We start from the raw sequence: 19,427 nt of genomic DNA, 5'->3' as shown, positions 1-19,427 counted from the left end.
AGAGGAGATGGATGAGACAATGGAGTAACCAAGAGGAGATGGAGGAGACAGTGGAGTAACCAAGAGGAGATGGAGGAGACAGTGGATTAACCAAGAGGAGATGGAGGAGACAGTGGAGTAACCAAGAGGAGATGGAGGAGACAGTGGAGTAACCAAGAGGAGATTATGAGACAGTGGAGTAACCAAGAGGAGATGGAGGAGACAGTGGAGTAACCAAGAGGAGATGGAGGAGACAGTAGAGTAACCAAGAGGAGATGGAGGAGACAGTAGAGTAACTAAGAGGAGATGGATGAGATAGTTGAGTAACCAAGAGGAGATGGATGAGACAATGGAGTAACCAAGAGGAGATGGAGGAGACAGTGGAGTAACCAAGAGGAGATGGAGGAGACAGTGGATTAACCAAGAGGAGATTATGAGACAGTGGAGTAACCAAGAGGAGATGGAGGAGACAGTGGAGTAACCAAGAGGAAATGGCGGAGACAGTGGAGTAACCAAGAGGAGATGGAGGAGACAGTGGAGTAACCAAGAGGAGATGGAGGAGACAGTGGAGTAACCAAGAGGAGATGGAGGAGACAGTAGAGTAACCAAGAGGAGATGGATGAGACAGTAGAGTCACCAAGAGGAGATGGGTGAGACAATGGAGTAACCAAGAGGAGATGGAGGAGACAGTGGAGTAACCAAGAGGAGATGGAGGAGACAGTAGAATAACCAAGAGGAGATGATGAGACAGTGGAGTAACCAAGAGGAGATGGAGGAGACAGTGGAGTAACCAAGAGGAAATGGCGGAGACAGTGGAGTAACCAAGAGGAGATGATGAGACAGTGGAGTAACCAAGAGGAGATGGATGAGACAGTGGAGTAACCAAGAGGAGATGGCGGAGACAGTGGAGTAACCAAGAGGAGATGGATGAGACAGTGGAGTAACCAAGATGAGATGGTTAAGACAGTGGAGTAACCAAGAGGAGATGGCGGAGACAGTGGAGTAACCAAGAGGAGATGGCGGAGACAGTGGAGTAACCAAGAGGAGATGGATGAGACAGTGGAGTAACCAAGAGGAAATGGCGGAGACAGTGGAGTAACCAAGATGAGATGGATAAGACAGTGGAGTAACCAAGAGGAGATGGAGACGGTGGAGTAACCAAAAGCAGCTGGAGGAGATAGTGGAGTAACCAAGAGGAGATGGAGGAGATAGTGGAGTAACCAAGAGGAGATGGAGGAGATAGTGGAGTAAACAATAGGAGATGGCGGAGACAGTGGAGTAACCAAGAGGAGATGGCGGAGACTGGAGTAACCAAGAGGAGATGGCGGAGACAGTGGAGTAACCAAGAGGAGATGGCGGAGACTGGAGTAACCAAGAGGAGATGGCGGAGACAGTGGAGTAACCAAGAGGAGATGGCGGAGACAGTGGAGTAACCTAGAGGAGATGGCGGAGACAGTGGAGTAAACAAGAGGAGATGGAGGAGACGGTGGAATAACCAAAAGGAGATGGAGGAGATAGTGGAGTAACCAAGAGGAGATGGAGGAGACAGTGGAGTAACCAAGAGGAGATGGAGGAGACGGTGGAGTAACCAAGAGGAAATGGCGGAGACAGTGGAGTAACCAAGAGGAGATGGATGAGACAGTGGAGTAACCAAGAGGAGATGGCGGAGACAGTGGAGTAACCAAGATGAGATGGTTAAGACAGTGGAGTAACCAAGAGGAGATGGATGAGACAGTGCAGTAACCAAGAGGAGATGGCGGAGACAGTGGAGTAACCAAGAGGAGATGGCGGAGACAGTGGAGTAACCAAGAGGAGATGGATGAGACAGTGGAGTAACCAAGAGGAAATGGCGGAGACAGTGGAGTAACCAAGATGAGATGGATAAGACAGTGGAGTAACCAAGAGGAGATGGATAAGACAGTGGAGTAACCAAGAGGAGATGGCGGAGACAGTGGAGTAGCCAAGAGGAGATGGTGGAGACAGTGGAGTAACCAAGAGGAGATGGCGGAGACAGTGGAGTAACCAAGAGGAGATGGCGGAGACAGTGGAGTAACCAAGAGGAGATGGCGGAGACAGTGGAGTAACCAAGAGGAGATGGAGGAGACAGTGGAGTAACCAAGAGGAGATGGAGGAGACATTCTGTGGATGAACCCCCAAAAATATTGAGGTTTTGTCCTCAAAGTGGCTGCTTTATTGTGCACCCCACATCCATTCTGTGGATGGTAGTGCAAGACCATATAAATACACGAAAAGCCTAGGACTTAGGCCCCCCAGAAGTTATTAAACCGGAACACATCTGGATGTGTATCTAAAATTTTTATCTGTTGCAAGCAAAGTTAAGATATTTACTTAAAATATTATATATCTTAGTTGCATTAATAAGATGCTTTGGCATGTTATTATAGTGTCTGTGTTCTGCAGTCAGTGAACAGTCAAGAACGTAGTGTTCATAAAAAGAGTAACTGGAACAAAAACTTGAAAGATGAGAGAGCGGAGAAGCGTGGGTACACAGTGTTCTAAGAGGCGGATATAAAACAAGTGAGCATCACGCCGGCGGGTCTGAGCTGGAGGGTCGTCCTCCGGGACGGGAGGGCTGGGGAGGGGAGGGAAGGGTATAAGGAAGAGGAGGGGTGAAGACCATTTAAGCACCAGGAGGGCCAGACACAATGGAACACATTCAGAAATATTCATGAGTAAATGTTCTATCTCACCGTCCTTTTACTTCCCTTTCCCTTCCCACCCTGTGTCTCCTGTCCCCGACCTCTACCCTCCTTCCCGCTCTTTTTCTCCCTTCACCACTTCTTTTCTCACCTTCCTCTTCATCTTTTTCTTCCCCTCTTCTACTCTCCCCATTACTTGTCTCTCCTCTTCTACTCTCCCTAAACCACCTTCACCCCTTTCCTAGCTCGCATCCTGCAGACAAAATTAACATAAATGTTCTGCATAACAAGGGGCTCTATATAGTATGTCATTGATGTCAGTTGGGTCTGTATAAGTTGTACTTGTAAAAAATAAAGATTTATTATTTTTATTATTTTTGTTGATGGAATGAACACATCGACTCCAGGTTGAGGGACTGATTACCTCAAGACTCCTCATCTTCCACCGTTCTGTCTTGGACTGAAGAAACCACTTGCTGGCGAAACGTTTCAAAAATAAAGATACCCAAGTGTTGCAAAAGTGTCTTACTTATTATGTCATGCACGGGCAGATACACCAGGTCGTGCACTGGCACATACACCAGGTCGTGCACGGTCACATACACCAGGTCGCGCACTGGCACATACACCAGGTCGTGCACGGTCACATACACCAGGTCGTGCACTTTCACATACACCAGGTCGTGCACGGTCACATACACCAGGTCGTGCACGGTCACATACACCAGGTCATGCACGGTCACATACACCAGGTCGTGCACGGTCACATACACCAGGTCGTGCACGGTCACATACACCAGGTCGTGCACGGTCACATACACCAGGTCGTGCACGGTCACATACACCAGGTCGTGCACGGTCACGCAACTACTTAAATATCAAGTTCGTAGGAAACAAATTTTGTTTTTCCCATTACAATTACTATCAACTTCATAACGACTTCATGCTCCTATTTTCTCTCTCTCTCTCTCTCTCTCTCTCTCTCTCTCTCTCTCTCTCTCTCTCTCTCTCTCTCTCTCTCTCTCTCTCTCCACCCTTCCTTAATCAAGGCAATTATTTACTCACGCATAATTCATACGAATAATGGACATGAATGCAGAAAGGTGAGTTAAAATGGTGCGTCTTGTCTCCCGCAGATCCAGGGACGGACTTTGGGTTACGTAGCGCTGGGCATCTCCCCCAACGGCACCATGGAAGGCGCAGATCTGCTCATCGGCTACGTGGATTACGAAGGAGAACCTCACGTACTGGTAAGTACCCTCTTGCTGTTCAACTCTCATCCTTGTTACCTTGCTTTTATCTGAAGACAGCCGCTGTTAAACGGAAAGAAAATTAGTATCCTGGTTACACTACCTGAGAAATTAACATGCTTTTCACTTCTGCGGCCACATGGGATAAGTGACCCATGAACGGGAGCTCGTCGTAAGGTTAAATCATAAATAAATGTTGGGGGAAGGACCATTAAGCCGATCCCCATATTTTCGACAGTGAAGGCATATATTCATTTATTTTGTTATAATATACATGGTACATGTTTTATTTAGCCTTGTACTTCAGTTTATAGAGTGAGAAGACACTTTTATTATCACTGTTACTATTGAAAGAGTAGCTTCTCGGTTTGATTTATGATGCTTTATTTCAGAAACGATTTTATTTAGTTGGGATAAAATTTAGTAGTTGCCATTCGCATAATAGCTTGTAGATTGTCGTCATGATGCAAGACCGACGCAAGGGTGTTCAGCCCCTGAGGCAAGTACTTAGTTCTGTTCTTCTCTTGTATGTTTTATAAGTTAATGTAAGTTCAGTAATTCATTATTATATTGTTTCTATCTCTGGAAACACCGTCAATGACATATATATATTTCCATTTTGTAACTTCATTACTTCATTCATGTAAACAAACACTTATTGTTACTACAATAACTCAGGAAAGAAAATGTCAATGGAACAATTTCCCGTTAAGTTTTATTTTAAGGCAACTTATAAAAGACAAAAGACGTTTTTGAAATATTTTGTTCGCTCTTATAACCTACTATTATTAAATCATTTTTCTGTTCATACAATAAACAAATGAGATACAGTTTATGTAAATGCTGTATATTATTTTCCAAGAAATCAGGTCACGATGCTTACGTCATAAGACGTTTAGAGCAATAAGATTATTATTACACATCATTTAGGCATAAGAAGCCACGGTTCTGTTAAAATTTTCTTTTCGTGCCTTTGAAGTAAATGTGCAGACATGTTTTGAGTCAACTGTTTCAACAGTTTCTCGTTTCATGAACAAGAAGGAAAGCCATGATGAATAGGAGTTGAAGATTGAGACACTTATGCAGCATATGGGAATCTTTATTCAGGAAACGTTTCGCCACACAGTGGCTTCATCAGTCCAATACAAAGACGGCCCTATGCTGTACATTCTACAAGATTGATGGACTGAACACATCGACTCAAGGCTGAGGGACTGATTACCTCATACTCCTCCTCTCCTTACGCCGTCCTCTTTGTATTGGACTGATGAAGCCACTGTGTGGCGAAACGTTTCCTGAATAAAGATTCCCATATGCTGCATAAGTGTCTCAATCTTCAACTTGTCGGTTTTTCAAACCATTCATCACACATGAATAGGAGTAGTATACTTGACATTGTCAGTGCGGAGTACCATGATGAATAGGAGTAGTATACTGCCTGAAATAGTAGACAGCAGTCAACATTAGAGATGAATACAGGATGCCTCAGTGCACCACCCACGTTTTCCCCCCATCATCAATTTTATGGTTCACCTCATCTTTCATAGAACCGTCCGCCGAGAAGTCCACTCCTAAATATCTGAACACATTCACTTCCGCCAAACTCCCTCCTTCCAATCTAATGTCAAGTCTTTCATTGCCTTATTTTTTTTGTTACTCTCATCACCATGCTCTTTCCTTTGTTCACTTTTAATTTCCTTCTTTTACATACCCCTCGTAAATTCGTCCACCAACCTTTGCAACTTCTTTTCAGAATCTCCCAAAAGCACAGTGTCATCAGCAAAGATTAACTGTGAGAAGTCCCACTCTTATTAGAATCTGTATATTTTAATCCCCCACACAGCTTCCCAGTATTTCCAGTAAACACTTGGTCGCCACATCCCCTACCCTTCCTATAACCTTGTTCATCTGCGATTTTGCTCCCCGTCTTAATTCTTTCAATCATAACTCTACAGGCTTATTCCCCCAATAACTCTTACACTCACTTTTATACTCCTTTTCTTTATACAATGAAACTATGGATGGCCTCCAGTACCTTCCCCTTTTTTATATATTAAACAAAAACACCAACCACTCTAAAACTAGATATATATATATATATATATATATATATATATATATATATATATATATATATATATATATATATATATATATAAACACACACATACAGTACATTGAAGTTACTACTTATGAAGAAGAAGAACTGGAAGTAATGATAAATACTAAGGAATCAGCCAAAGTCTGATTGATCAGATATCCCCGAACACTCTCCAGCTCAGACCGGGAAAACATCGTAGTGTTTTTTTTTAGCATACAGACTAAAGAATTAGTGTTTAGAATGATATTATGTTGGTGTTAGAGAGAAATATGTTAATATGAGGTATCCAGTGCCTTGTACCCGGACAAACAGCAACACTTTCTCAGCTATCTTTCAGGAGTAAGACGTTGCCAGTTACCTCAGTACAAGTTGAGAATAACACATTGTCAGCTATCCCATAAGGAACTGAGAGCAATACATTCTTGGCTATCTCCCAGTAAGTAAATATTGCTAGTTAACTCAGTATAAGCAGAGCGTAACACATTCTCAGCTCTCCCAGGACAAGCAGAGAGCTAGACATCTCCAGTTATCTCAGGACAAGCAGAGAGTTGCATTTAAATAGATAATATGCAAATTGGAGAACAAACAATTAATTAAGCTCCAAGAATTCAAATAAACCTTCCCCCTGAGGAATCTGCCAGCGTGGGAACTAAGATTAACCAAATAATTTATTAATGTGACGAACTCGGAGTGTGAAGGATGCTGGGGAGGCCAGGTGCTGGGGGACGCAAGGTGCTAGGAAGGCCAGATGCTGGGAAGGCCAGGTGCTGTGGAGGCCAGGAGCTGGAATGGTTCTAGAGAGGTTAGGTGCCGGGATGTCACTGTGGAGGCCAGGTTCTAAGGAGGCTGCGACATGTGTGGTCCCACACTAATCCTACTGCTTTTGAAGATAATATGAATATTTCCTTTGGTTTATATAAATTAGATCCATTTATAATTAACAGAATTTGGGAAGACTTTAATAATACATTGGACAAATAATAAATCTTAATTCTTGGGTATTATTATTATATTATAATCAAAAAGAAGCGCTAAACCACAAGAGCTATACAGCGCTTAATCTTGGGTAGAATAGTTTGTGGGTTGCCGTAAAGGACCTGTCTAGTTGGGCCAGCGGGCCTGCTGCAGTGTTCTCTTTCTTATGAGTCGCGTGTCAGGTGTTGCTTTGTTGTGGGATGTGATGGTGAGGTGTGGTTCAGACCCTTTGTATGCATTCCTTTGATGCATTACTTTTATTGTTCCTTCATAATGTGAGTAGTCACGAAAGCGGTTGGAATTTCATTATTCTTTCACAGTGGTTGTTTTGCATATTTTGAAATCACCTGTTTACTATGATCTTATTGCATATATATATATATATATATATATATATATATATATATATATATATATATATATATATATATATATATATATGCAATAAGATCACAGTAAACAGGTGATTTCAGAATATGCAAAACAACCACTCTGAAAGAATAGAGAAATTCCAAGCGCTTTCGTGACTACTCACGAAAGCGCTTGGAATTTCTCTATTCTTTCAGAGTTGTTTTGCATATATATATATATATATATATATATATATATATATATATATATATATATATATATATATATATATATATATATATATATATATGCAATAAGATCACAGTAAACAGGCGATTTCAGAATATATACTATATACTTTGCATTGTTGATGCAAAATTTGTATTTAATGATAAGTTTTACACTCAGAAGTTTGGTATGGCAATGAGAAATCCTCTTTCACCTGTTCTTAGTAACCTATACATGGAATTTTTTGAAACAAGGCTGCTTAACACAATCCTCCCTAATAAAGCTAAATGGTTCAGATATGTTGATGATATTTTGTGTCTTATGCCCAAGAAAGTAGATATACACCATTTCCTTGGCAAATTAAATAGCTTAGCCCATTCTATAAACTTTACTGTTGAGTTTGAAGAAAATAACTCAATGCCTTTTCTAGATGTTTTAATTATTAAGGGTAATAGTGAATTCAAATTTAAAATTTACAGAAAACCTACAAATAACTGTTCCTATGTCCACTATTATTCTTCACATCAAGATAGAATTAAACTGTCTGTTTTCTCATCAATGTTTTTGAGAGCTTTACGTATTTGTAGTCCAGAGTTCATAGATGAGGAAATATCTAAAATTTATGAAATATGTAATGATTTGAAATACCCAAGAAACGTAATTGATAAATCTTTTAAAATTGCTAGAAATACCTTTTACAATCCAAAGAGGGACAACCAGCCTTATTCAACTAAAAATATGTTGGTTCTCCCCTACCATGAAAACTTGGTTGATATGCCTTCTCTTCTTAAGATTTTTAATATCAAAGTTGTATTTAAAAATGTTGATACGGTAAAAAAAACTTTTGATAAAGAATTCCCCCCAAAATGCTGACGGATGTGTCTATAAGATTCCTTGTAAAATTTGCGATAAAGTTTATTACGGTCAAATTGGTAAGAATCTCGAGCTAAGATCAAAACAACATAAGTATAGCATTAGAACTGGACAAGATTCCAATGCTCTATTTATTCATGTGAGAGATTTTAACCATCCAATTGATTTTCAAAAAGTTGAGAAAGTTGTATCAAGCAAGTCCATGGTCGACAGGAATATAATTGAATCTTGATTCATAAAAAGCAGTTTTGACAATAATATGAATATTTCCTTTGGTTTATATAAATTAGATCCATTTATAATTAATAGAATTTGGGAAGAATTTAATACATTAGACAAATAAATTTTAAAATTCTTAATTCTTGGATAGAATAGTTTGTTGGTGGGTTGTGTGAAGGACCTGTCTAGTTGGGCCAGCGGGCCTGCTGCAGTGTTTCCTTTCTTATGAGTCGCGCGTCAGGTGTTGCTTTGTTGTGGGATGTGATAGTGAGGTGTGGGCTAGACCCTTTATATGCCTTCCTTTGATGCATTGCTTTCATTGTTCCTTGATAATGTGAGTGGTCACGAAAGCGCTTGAAATTTCTCTATTCTTTCACAGTGGTTGTTTATCAAGCCTTGAAAACACTTAGCTGGTACAGAGTTCCAACCTTCATATATATATAATATATATATATATATATATATATATATATATATATATATATATATATATATATATATATATATATATATATATATATATATATATATATGTCGTGCCGAATATGCAAAACTGGTCAATTAGCAAGAAGTCATTTAAAATTAAGCCCTTTCAAAAATTTTCTCTTATATGTTTAAAGATATGTTTTTTTCATTAATGTTAATGTAAAATTTTTTAATTTTGCACCAAAAGAATCTTAGAAAACTTACCTAACCTTATTTTAACAAGAGCAATTTATTTTAGCCTAACCACACTAAATATATTTTAGATTGGTTTACAATAATTTAATACCACACAAACACAGTGAAATATATTTTTTTCGTTAGGTTCAGAATAATTTTGGCGAAATTGTTGCATACATAAATTTTCGATTGTCCTATATGGCAAGATGAGCGTTGCTATTTGAGCCAAGATCGCAAGTTCTGCCTATTCGGCACGACATATATATATATATATTTATATATATATATATATATATATATATATATATATATATATATATATATATATATATATATATATATATATATATATATTATAAATATTATATATGAAGGTTGGAACTCTGTACCAGCTAATTGTTTTCAAGGCTTGTTAAACGAGTTGTGTAGCCTGAGCTTGTCATCCCATTGACGTAACCTGGTTCCTGGCTGGATATTGATGTGACCTTGCTCGTGACTGGACATTGACGTGACTTTGCTCTCCTGAGTACCTCAATGAGGTTATTTGTTGAGGTGAAACCTGCGGTTATTGCTTGCTGCGAGGACTGATGGTGGTGGTTCTGAGAGTCAGAGTCCAGGGCCCTCGACACTAACCAGAGTTTGAAACCAGTTCTGTTACTGAAACACTACTCTCTGGTGATCATGGGAGCACAGGTGAGATAGATTATGGGGACAGTGATGAGACAGAACATTTGTAAGATGGATCATGAAACATAGATAAGATAGATCATGGGAACATGGAGAAGATAGATCATGGGAGCTTAGATAAAGTAGTGAGTATAAATAAGAAAAGTCAGTGTAGGGTGAGCATGTTATGAGCAGTGTGGAACAGTGTAAACACTAGTGAAGACTCACCATCACAGCACAAAGCTATTTGGATCCAACTAATGGAATACAAACACGGGCGAGTTCTACCCTCGAAATTTAATCCTCTTTTTGACTGATTGATGAGATATAAATGTATATTAGATACTCTGAAGAAATTTACATACGCTGACGACTGGCTGAAGGAAAAATATCTTCGATTTTACAATTGGCTGTAAAAATAAGAGTAAGACCGATGATGCTGGTTGTGTGTCAACACGATCATAAGGCAGAGGGGAAAAATAGGTAAAAGACAATATGAATAAGGAGAATATAAAGAGATAAACAGAAGACGAAGTTTGCGGGGCTGCGGAATACAGAGATATGAAGGCAGAAATTATAAAATTAATAGCTGAAAGTGGATGGCTCCTTGGCTAGCAGTCAAGTTTTCGTAGCTTCACTAAACTGGAAACGACCTGTGTACATAGCCTGGAGACAAACACTACTGGGACAACCTATGTACACAGCAGATGAATACTAAACTGGGACAACCTGTGTACACAGTCTGTAGAGAACACTAAGATAGAGCAACTTTTATATACGATAAGTAGATGAACACATTGCTGGGATAACTTGAAAACCAACCTTGCTAGTGTGCACAAAGCTGGGATGACGTGGAGATAAAGCTTGATTTACACTACCCTAGAATAATTTTGTCACAAAACATGACTTACACTAAGCTGGGATAAATTGTGTTTACGCATCTGAGAAAGAGAGAGATTTTGGGAGATGTTCAGCAAGTTTTAAACCAAGTGAGAAAGTAATTGTTGTGGAGGAGGTAATTGATTGAGTTGGAGGAACTATTGTAGAGGGTAAAGTAGGTACGTATGGAGTACCAGGAGTAAATAATAATGGGGGTCCTTTATTTGAACTTTGTACAGAAAGAGGGTTGGTAATAGATAATACGTATTTTAAGAAAAAAGAGGCTAAATAAGTACGATAGATATGATGTAGCGCATAATGACAGCAGTTCGTGAGTTATGTATTAGTAGATAAAAGGCTGATGGGTAAACCTCTGGATGTACATGTTTTTAGAGGAGCAACAGATATATCAAATCATTATCTAGCTGTAGCTACAGTGAGAGTAAAAGGATGATGGGGTACAAGTAGAATATCATCAAGAAGAGAGGAGTGAACGTTTATAAATTAAAGGAGAAAGTTAAGGTAAGATATAAGCAGTTGGAAGAAAGATGGGCAAGTGAGAGTATAAGTAATGAGGAGGAGATCGAAGTATTATGAAGTAGATTTAAGAATGTAATGTTAGTGTGCAGCAGAAGTTCGTGGGTATAGTAGGGGGGGGGTGCAGGAGGGAAGAGGAGCAATTGGTGGAATGACGAGGTAAAGAGAGTGGTCAGGGAGAAAAAGTTAGCACAAGAGTTTTTTTTACGAAAGTAGAAGTGATAAAAAAGAGGTTATGAGAGTGGTAAGGGAGAGTCAAATGAGAGTAATAAGAGACTGGGTGAGATTTTTGTCACCAAAATTTACTGAAAATAAGAAAAAGTTTTGGAGTGAGATTTATAAATTGAGAAAGCCTAGGGAACGACTGGATATAACAGTTAAAAACCAGAGTGGGGAGTTATTCAGTAATAAATTATTATTTATTGGAAAGAGGGAAGGAATATTTTGAGGAGCTGTTGATGAATGTTGATGAAGAAAGGGAGGCATTGATTCATGCATTGGACAGGGAGGTATAAGATCTTTTAGGAAGAGGCAGATATGAGTGTGGAAGGGGTGCGTGAAGAAGTGGGTAAAATGAAAGGGAGGTAAAGCAGCTGAGGTTGATGGAATCAAGACAGAAATGTTAAAAGCAGGTGGGGGTATAGTTTTTGCAGTATATCCCCACCTTTCTTTTGTTCAATAAGTGCATGGAAAGGGAAGGTACCTAGGGCAGAGAACATGCATAGTACTTTTGTATAAAGGGAAAGAGGACAAATGGTTGGCTTTTTAACGATTCTTAAACCTTAATTTTCTGACTGTTCGGTGGGTCCCCGTTTTTCCTTCAAGCCTTGACATCGTATTTCATTTATTGCTGTTGTGATATGTTATAATTAGTTATTGTTTATTAACAGAGGACAGTTTCAAAAATAAAATCTAAAGTAACCTAAATAACGTAAATCAAGAAACTTCCTACAAACCGTACTTGAAAAACTGCATAATTTACGAGGGTGGGTTGTCCAATGTCCAATGTTGCTGCCGCGAGCCGCTCCTTGCTCAACACTTGTGCCTTATTGACCATCTTCACCCTCCGCTCCTCAATAGTCTTCTGCCAGGCCATAATTTTCTTGTTTTCGCCTTCTACTCCACTTATTCCTTTCTTATTTTCTTTGTTGGTTTGTTGTTTTGCCGCTTTCGTCAGTCTACCAAGATTTTGTTATGTTGTATTTTTCTCTGTTATTGAAGAAGTGCTTATAACATGACGCCTGCCACCACGCTCCCACACCTGCCACCACGCTCCCACACCTGCCACCACGCTCCCACACCTGCCACCACGCTCCCACACCTGCCACCACGTTCCCACACCTGCCACCACGCTCCCACACCTGCCACCACGCTCCCACACCTGCCACCACGCTCCCACACCTGCCACCACGCTCCCACACCTGCCACCACGCTCCCACACCTGCCACCACGCTCCCACACCTGCCACCACGCTCCCACACCTGCCACCACGCTCCCACACCTGCCACCACGCTCCCACACCTGCCACCACTCTTCCACACCTGCCACAACGCTCCCACACCTGCCACCACCCTCCTACACCTGCCACCACTCTTCCACACCTGCCACCACGCTCCCACACCTGCCACCACGCTCCCACACCTGCCACCACGCTCCCACACCTGCCACCACGCTCCCACACCTGCCACCACGCTCCCACACCTGCCACCACGCTCCCACACCTGCCACCACCCTCCTACACCTGCCACCACTCTTCCACACCTGCCACCACGCTCCCACACCTGCCACCACTCTTCCACGCCTGCCACCACGCTCCCACACCTGCCACCACCCTCCTACACCTGCCACCACTCTTCCACACCTGCCACCACGCTCCCACACCTGCCACCACGCTCCCACACCTGCCACCACTCTTCCACGCCTGCCACCATGCTCCCACACCTGCCACCACCCTCCTACACCTGCCACCACTCTTCCACGCCTGTCACCACGCTCCCACACCTGCCACCACCCTCCTACACCTGCCACCACTCTTCCACGCCTGCCACCACGCTCCCACACCTGCCACCACCCTCCTACACCTGCCACCACTCTTCCACGCCTGCCACCACGCTCCCACACCTGCCACCACCTTCCTACACCTGCCACCACTCTTCCACACCTGCCACCACGCTCCCACACCTGCCACCACCCTCCTACACCTGCCACCACTCTTCCACACCTGCCACCACGCTCCCACACCTGCCCTCACGCTCCCACACCTGCCACCACCCTCCTACACCTGCCACCACTCTTCCACACTTGCCACCACGCTCCCACACCTGCCACCACGCTCCCACACCTGCCACCACTCTTCCACACCTGCCACCACGCTCCCACACCTGCCACCACGCTCCCACACTTGCCACCACCCTCCTACACCTGCCACCACTCTTCCACACCTGCCACCACGCTCCCACACCTGCCACCACTCTTCCACGCCTGCCACCACGCTCCCACACCTGCCACCACCCTCCTACACCTGCCACCACTCTTCCACGCCTGTCACCACGCTCCCACACCTGCCACCACCCTCCTACACCTGCCACCACTCTTCCACGCCTGCCACCACGCTCCCACACCTGCCACCACGCTCCCACACCTGCCACCACGCTCCCACACCTGCCTCCACCCTCCCACACCTGCCACCACTCTCCCACATCTACCACCACACTCCCACACCTTCCTCCACCCCCACACCTGCCACCACGCTCCCACACCTGCCACCACCCTCCTACACCTGCCACCACTCTTCCACACCTGCCACCACGCTCCCACACCTGCCACCACGCTCCCACACCTGCCTCCACCCTCCCACACCTGCCACCACTCTCCCACACCTACCACCACACTCCCACACCTTCCTCCACCCCCACACCAGCCTCCACCCTCCCACACCTGCCACCACACTCCCACACCTGCCTCCACCCTCCCACACCTGCTTCCACCCTCCCACACCTGCCACCACGCTCCCACACCTGCCACCACGCTCCCACACCTGCCACCACGCTCCCACACCTGCCACCACGCTCCCACACCTGCCACCACCCTCCTACACCTGCCACCACTCTTCCACACCTGCCACCACGCTCCCACACCTGCCACCACGCTCCCACACCTGCCACCACTATTCCACGCCTGCCACCACGCTCCCACACCTGCCACCACCCTCCTACACCTGCCACCACTCTTCCACGCCTGCCACCACGCTCCCACACCTGCCACCACCCTCCTACACCTGCCACCACTCTTCCACGCCTGCCACCACGCTCCCACACCTTCCACCACGCTCCCACACCTGCCACCACCCTCCTACACCTGCCACCACTCTTCCACGCCTGCCACCACGCTCCCACACCTGCCACCACGCTCCCACACCTGCCACCACGCTCCCACACCTGCCACCACGCTCCCACACCTGCCACCACGCTCCCACACCTGCCACCACCCTCCTACACCTGCCACCACTCTTCCACACCTGCCACCACGCTCCCACACCTGCCACCACGCTCCCACACCTGCCACCACTCTTCCACGCCTGCCACCACGCTCCTACACCTGCCACCACCCTCCTACACCTGCCACCACTCTTCCACGCCTGTCACCAGGCTCCCACACCTGCCACCACCCTCCTACACCTGCCACCACTCTTCCACGCCTGCCACCACGCTCCCACACCTGCCACCACGCTCCCACACCTGCCACCACCCTTCTACACCTGCCACCACTCTTCCACGCCTGCCACCACGCTCCCACACCTGCCACCACCTTCCTACACCTGCCACCACTCTTCCACACCTGCCACCACGCTCCCACACCTGCCACCACGCCCCCACACCTGCCACCACCCTCCTACACCTGCCACCACTCTTCCACACCTGCCACCACGCTCCCACACCTGCCACCACGCTCCCACACCTGCCTCCACCCTCCCACACCTGCCACCACTCTCCCACACCTACCACCACACTCCCACACCTTCCTCCACCCCCACACCTGCCACCACGCTCCCACACCTGCCACCACCCTCCTACACCTGCCACCACTCTTCCACACCTGCCACCACGCTCCCACACCTGCCACCACGCTCCCACACCTGCCTCCACCCTCCCACACCTGCCACCACTCTCCCACACCTACCACCACACTCCCACACCTTCCTCCACCCCCACACCAGCCTCCACCCTCCCACACCTGCCACCACACTCCCACACCTGCCTCCACCCTCCCACACCTGCTTCCACCCTCCCACACCTGCCACCACCCCCCCACACCTGCCACCACCCTCCCTCCCCTCTCTTCACACTCCTAATAAATTCTTAAAACGCTTCCATAGGCTACACAGAGTACGAAGAATAAAGAAATATGAGGGAAGAGTAAGAAAGAAGTGGAAGACGGAAGAAGAAGAGATGATGGAGGAGGCAGCATTAGCGCATGACTGAGTAAAGTGAAGGTCATGATGATAAGTAGAGGGAGGGACGAGGAGAGGAGGATGAAAAAGAGGGAGAAAAAGGGAGAAAAGAGAACGAGGAGGTGGAGGCGGAAAGAGGGTGGGGGAGAAAGAGGGAAAGGAAAAGAAAAAGACGAAAGGTTGAAGAGGTTTTGAAGGGGGAGAATGAAAGATGGAAGAAAGTGTTAAGGTGTAAGGATCGTGAAGAAACATGAGTTAAATAGGTATGAATGCATTAAATAAAGAGAAAGAGGCTATTATATACAGATGTGTAGGGTAGAGTGGAAGAAAATGAGAAAGAGAAGAGGGACAGAATGTGGCAGGAAGGAAGATGGGATGGAGAAGGGGGGAAGGCTGGAGAGTGGCAGGAAGGAGAGAGAGGAAAAGACGGATAGGCATATATATCAGACAGTGTTGAAACCACATGCACCATCACTTGACAAAATAGAGATGAAGGGCCTGGGAGACGCGGAGGGTTTGAGAGACGCGGAAGGCCTGGGAGACGCGGAGGGCCTGCGAGAAGTGTAGGGCCTGGGAGAAGTGTAGGGCCTGGGAGACGCAGAGGGCCTGGGAGAAGTGGAGGGCCTGGGAGACGCGGAGGGCCTGGGAGACGCTGAGGGCCTGGGAGAAGTGGAGGGCCTGGGAGAAGTGGAGGGACTGGGGGAGAGGGAGGGACTAGGGAAAAATGGGGGACTGAGTAAGAGGAAGAGGAAGGGATAGGGAAAACGAAGGGGAGAACTGTAGGTGAGGGAGGGCTGACGGAGAGGCTAGTAATGAATGAGGCGTGGAAAAACTGAGTATATATATATATATATATATATATATATATATATATATATATATATATATATATATATATATATATATATATATATATGTCGTGCCGAATATGTAAAATTGGTCAATTAGCAAGAACTCATTTAAAATTAAGTCCTTTCTGAAATTTTCTCTTATACGTTTAAAGATATATTTTTTTTCATTAATGTTAATGTAAAAATTTTTAATTTTGCACCAAAAGAATCTTAGAAAACTTACGTAACCTTATTATAACAAGAACAATTTATTTTAGCCTAACCCAACTAAATATATTTTAGATTTGTTTACAATAATTTAATACTTAACAAATATAGAGAAATATATTTTTCTCGTTTGGTTCAGAATGATTTTGGCGAAATTATTGCATACACAAATTTTCACTTGTCCTATATGGCAAGATGAACGTTGCTATTTAAGCCATGAACTCAGGACTACAAATTACTAAAGCTTTCAAAAACATTGATGAGAAAACAGACAGTTTGACTCTATCTTGATGCGAGGAATAATAGTGGACATAGGATTCCTCGCATCAAGATAGAGTCAAACTGTCTGTTTTCTCATCAATGTTTTTGAGAGCTTTACGAATTTGTAGTCCTGAGTTCATAGATGAGGAAATATCCAAAATTTATGAAATAGGTAATGATTTAAAATACCCAAGAAATGTAATTGATAAATCTTTTAAAATTGCTAGAAATACTTTTTACAATCCAAAAAGGGACAACCAGCCTTATTCAACTAAAAATATGTTGGTTCTCCCTTACCATGAAAACTTGGTTGATATGCCTTCTCTTCTTAAGACTTTTAATATTAAAGTTGTATTCAAAAATCTTGATACAGTAAAAAAACTTTTGATAAAGAATTCCCCCCAAAATGCTGATGGATGTGTCTATAAGATTCCTTGTAAAATTTGCGATAAAGTTTATTACGGTCAAACTGGTAAAAATCTCGAACTAAGATTAAAACAACATAAATATAGCATTAGAACTGGACAAGATTCCAATGCTCTATTTATTCATGTAAGAGATTTTAAGCATCCAATTGATTTTCAAAAAGTTGAGAAAGTAGTATCAAGCAAGTCCATGGTCGACAGGAATATAATTGAATCTTGTTTCATAAAAAGCAGTTTTGACAATAATATGAATATATCCTTTGGTTTATATAAATTAGATCCATTTATAATTAATAGAATTTGGGAAGAATTTAATAATACACTGGACAAATAATAATTTTTAAATTTTCTTGGGTAGAATAGTTTGTGGGTGAGTTGTGCAAAGGACCTATCCAGTTGGGTCGGCGCGCGTCAGGTGTTTAACCGTTGTGGGATCTGATAGTGAGTTGTTGGCCAGACCCCTTATATAGCTTCCTTGGATGCTTTACTTTCATAGTTCCTTGATAATGTGAGTAGTCACGAAAGCGCTTGGAATTTCTCTATTCTTTCAGAGTGGTTGTTTTGCATATATATATATATATATATATATATATATATATATATATATATATATATATATATATATATATATTATATTATATATATATATATATATATATATATATATATATATATATATATATATATATATATATATCTTATATCTTATCAGCAGTATTATTGATAGGGTTGTTTTGTACTTCATTTTATAGCAAACACGAAAATATATAATGTTTAACAGCATGGAAATCCAAGTGGACTATACTTCTAGTTGATTGATTTAAATTCGGAGGATTAATAACTAAATGAACGTGATCCAGAGGACTACTTCGTTGATCTACGTGACCCAGATGACTGCATAGTTGACCTTCGTGATCCAAAGGACTGCAAAGTTGACCTTCGTGATCCAGAGGGCTGCTTAGTTGCTCTACGTGACCCACAAGACTGCTTGGTTGCTCTACGTGCCCCAGAAGACTGCTTAGTTGCTCTACGTGATCCAGAGGACTGCTAACATACTGGACGTGACCCAGAGGACTACTAACATACTGGACGTGACCCAGAGGACTGCTAACATACTGGACGTGACCCAGAGGACTGCTAACATATTCGATGCGACTCAGAGGGCTGCTAACACACTCGTTGTCATCTAGAGAACAATGCATGTATTATGCGAGAGGAAATGTACACTCCACCGACTGCATAAAGGGAAAATATGCAATTCACTTAGTACACAAGGGAAGATGTACAACGCAGTAACAGCACTTGTTACAAAAGGGGAAATGAGCAATTAATTGGCTACATGTATGGAAATGTACAATTAACTTACACCACGAATGAAAATATACAATGCATTTACTACAAGAAAAAAAATATACAGTACACGTACTATATCCAAGGACAGATGAGAGTAAGTTAGTTTATTCAGGAATACACAATTACAGTTACATAGATTATCATACCTAACAGCATATGTGTAGAGAACCTAGGATAACCCGAAAAAGTCAGAGCGACTTATTTCCATTGGGAGAGAGAGGCAGCTCAGTGCTTGTCGTTCGACAGACTGGAAAACATTGCATACCTATTTGCAATATTTTAAAACTTTATAATGTGTGTATTTTTTTTAATTGTGGACTGGTATAAACGTATTTTGTTTTTAGCTCTGATGAAAATTGAAACATGTCACAACGTCAGAGAAAAAAAATTTGTTGGTATTTGTTTCAACGTTGGTCATCATCTTGCTGCTGGTGGTAGCTGGCAAACCCTAACATGTACATGTATTGACTGACGACCTCCGACATAAACATGTGTTGTA

The 19,427-nt window shown here is 43.2% G+C and overlaps 1 protein-coding gene across 1 annotated transcript in view; it reads left to right on the top strand.

The window, feature by feature from the left end:
• LOC138853499 (DBH-like monooxygenase protein 1 homolog) overlaps positions 1-18,626 on the top strand; it is a 195,614-nt gene extending 176,988 nt beyond the window's left edge. The window contains exons 2-3 of the mRNA XM_070090418.1: positions 3,776-3,889; positions 18,438-18,626. Of these exons, the coding sequence (XP_069946519.1) occupies positions 3,776-3,889; positions 18,438-18,626 (303 nt within the window). The remainder of the gene's footprint in view (positions 1-3,775; positions 3,890-18,437) is intronic.
• The last annotated feature ends 801 nt before the right edge of the window (positions 18,627-19,427 follow it).

This window comes from Cherax quadricarinatus, chromosome 31 (assembly GCF_038502225.1).
Source record: "Cherax quadricarinatus isolate ZL_2023a chromosome 31, ASM3850222v1, whole genome shotgun sequence".
Classification (NCBI taxonomy): Eukaryota; Metazoa; Arthropoda; class Malacostraca; order Decapoda; family Parastacidae; genus Cherax; species Cherax quadricarinatus.
Note: the sequence above shows the minus strand (reverse complement) of the source record. Positions and strands in the feature narration are given on the sequence as shown.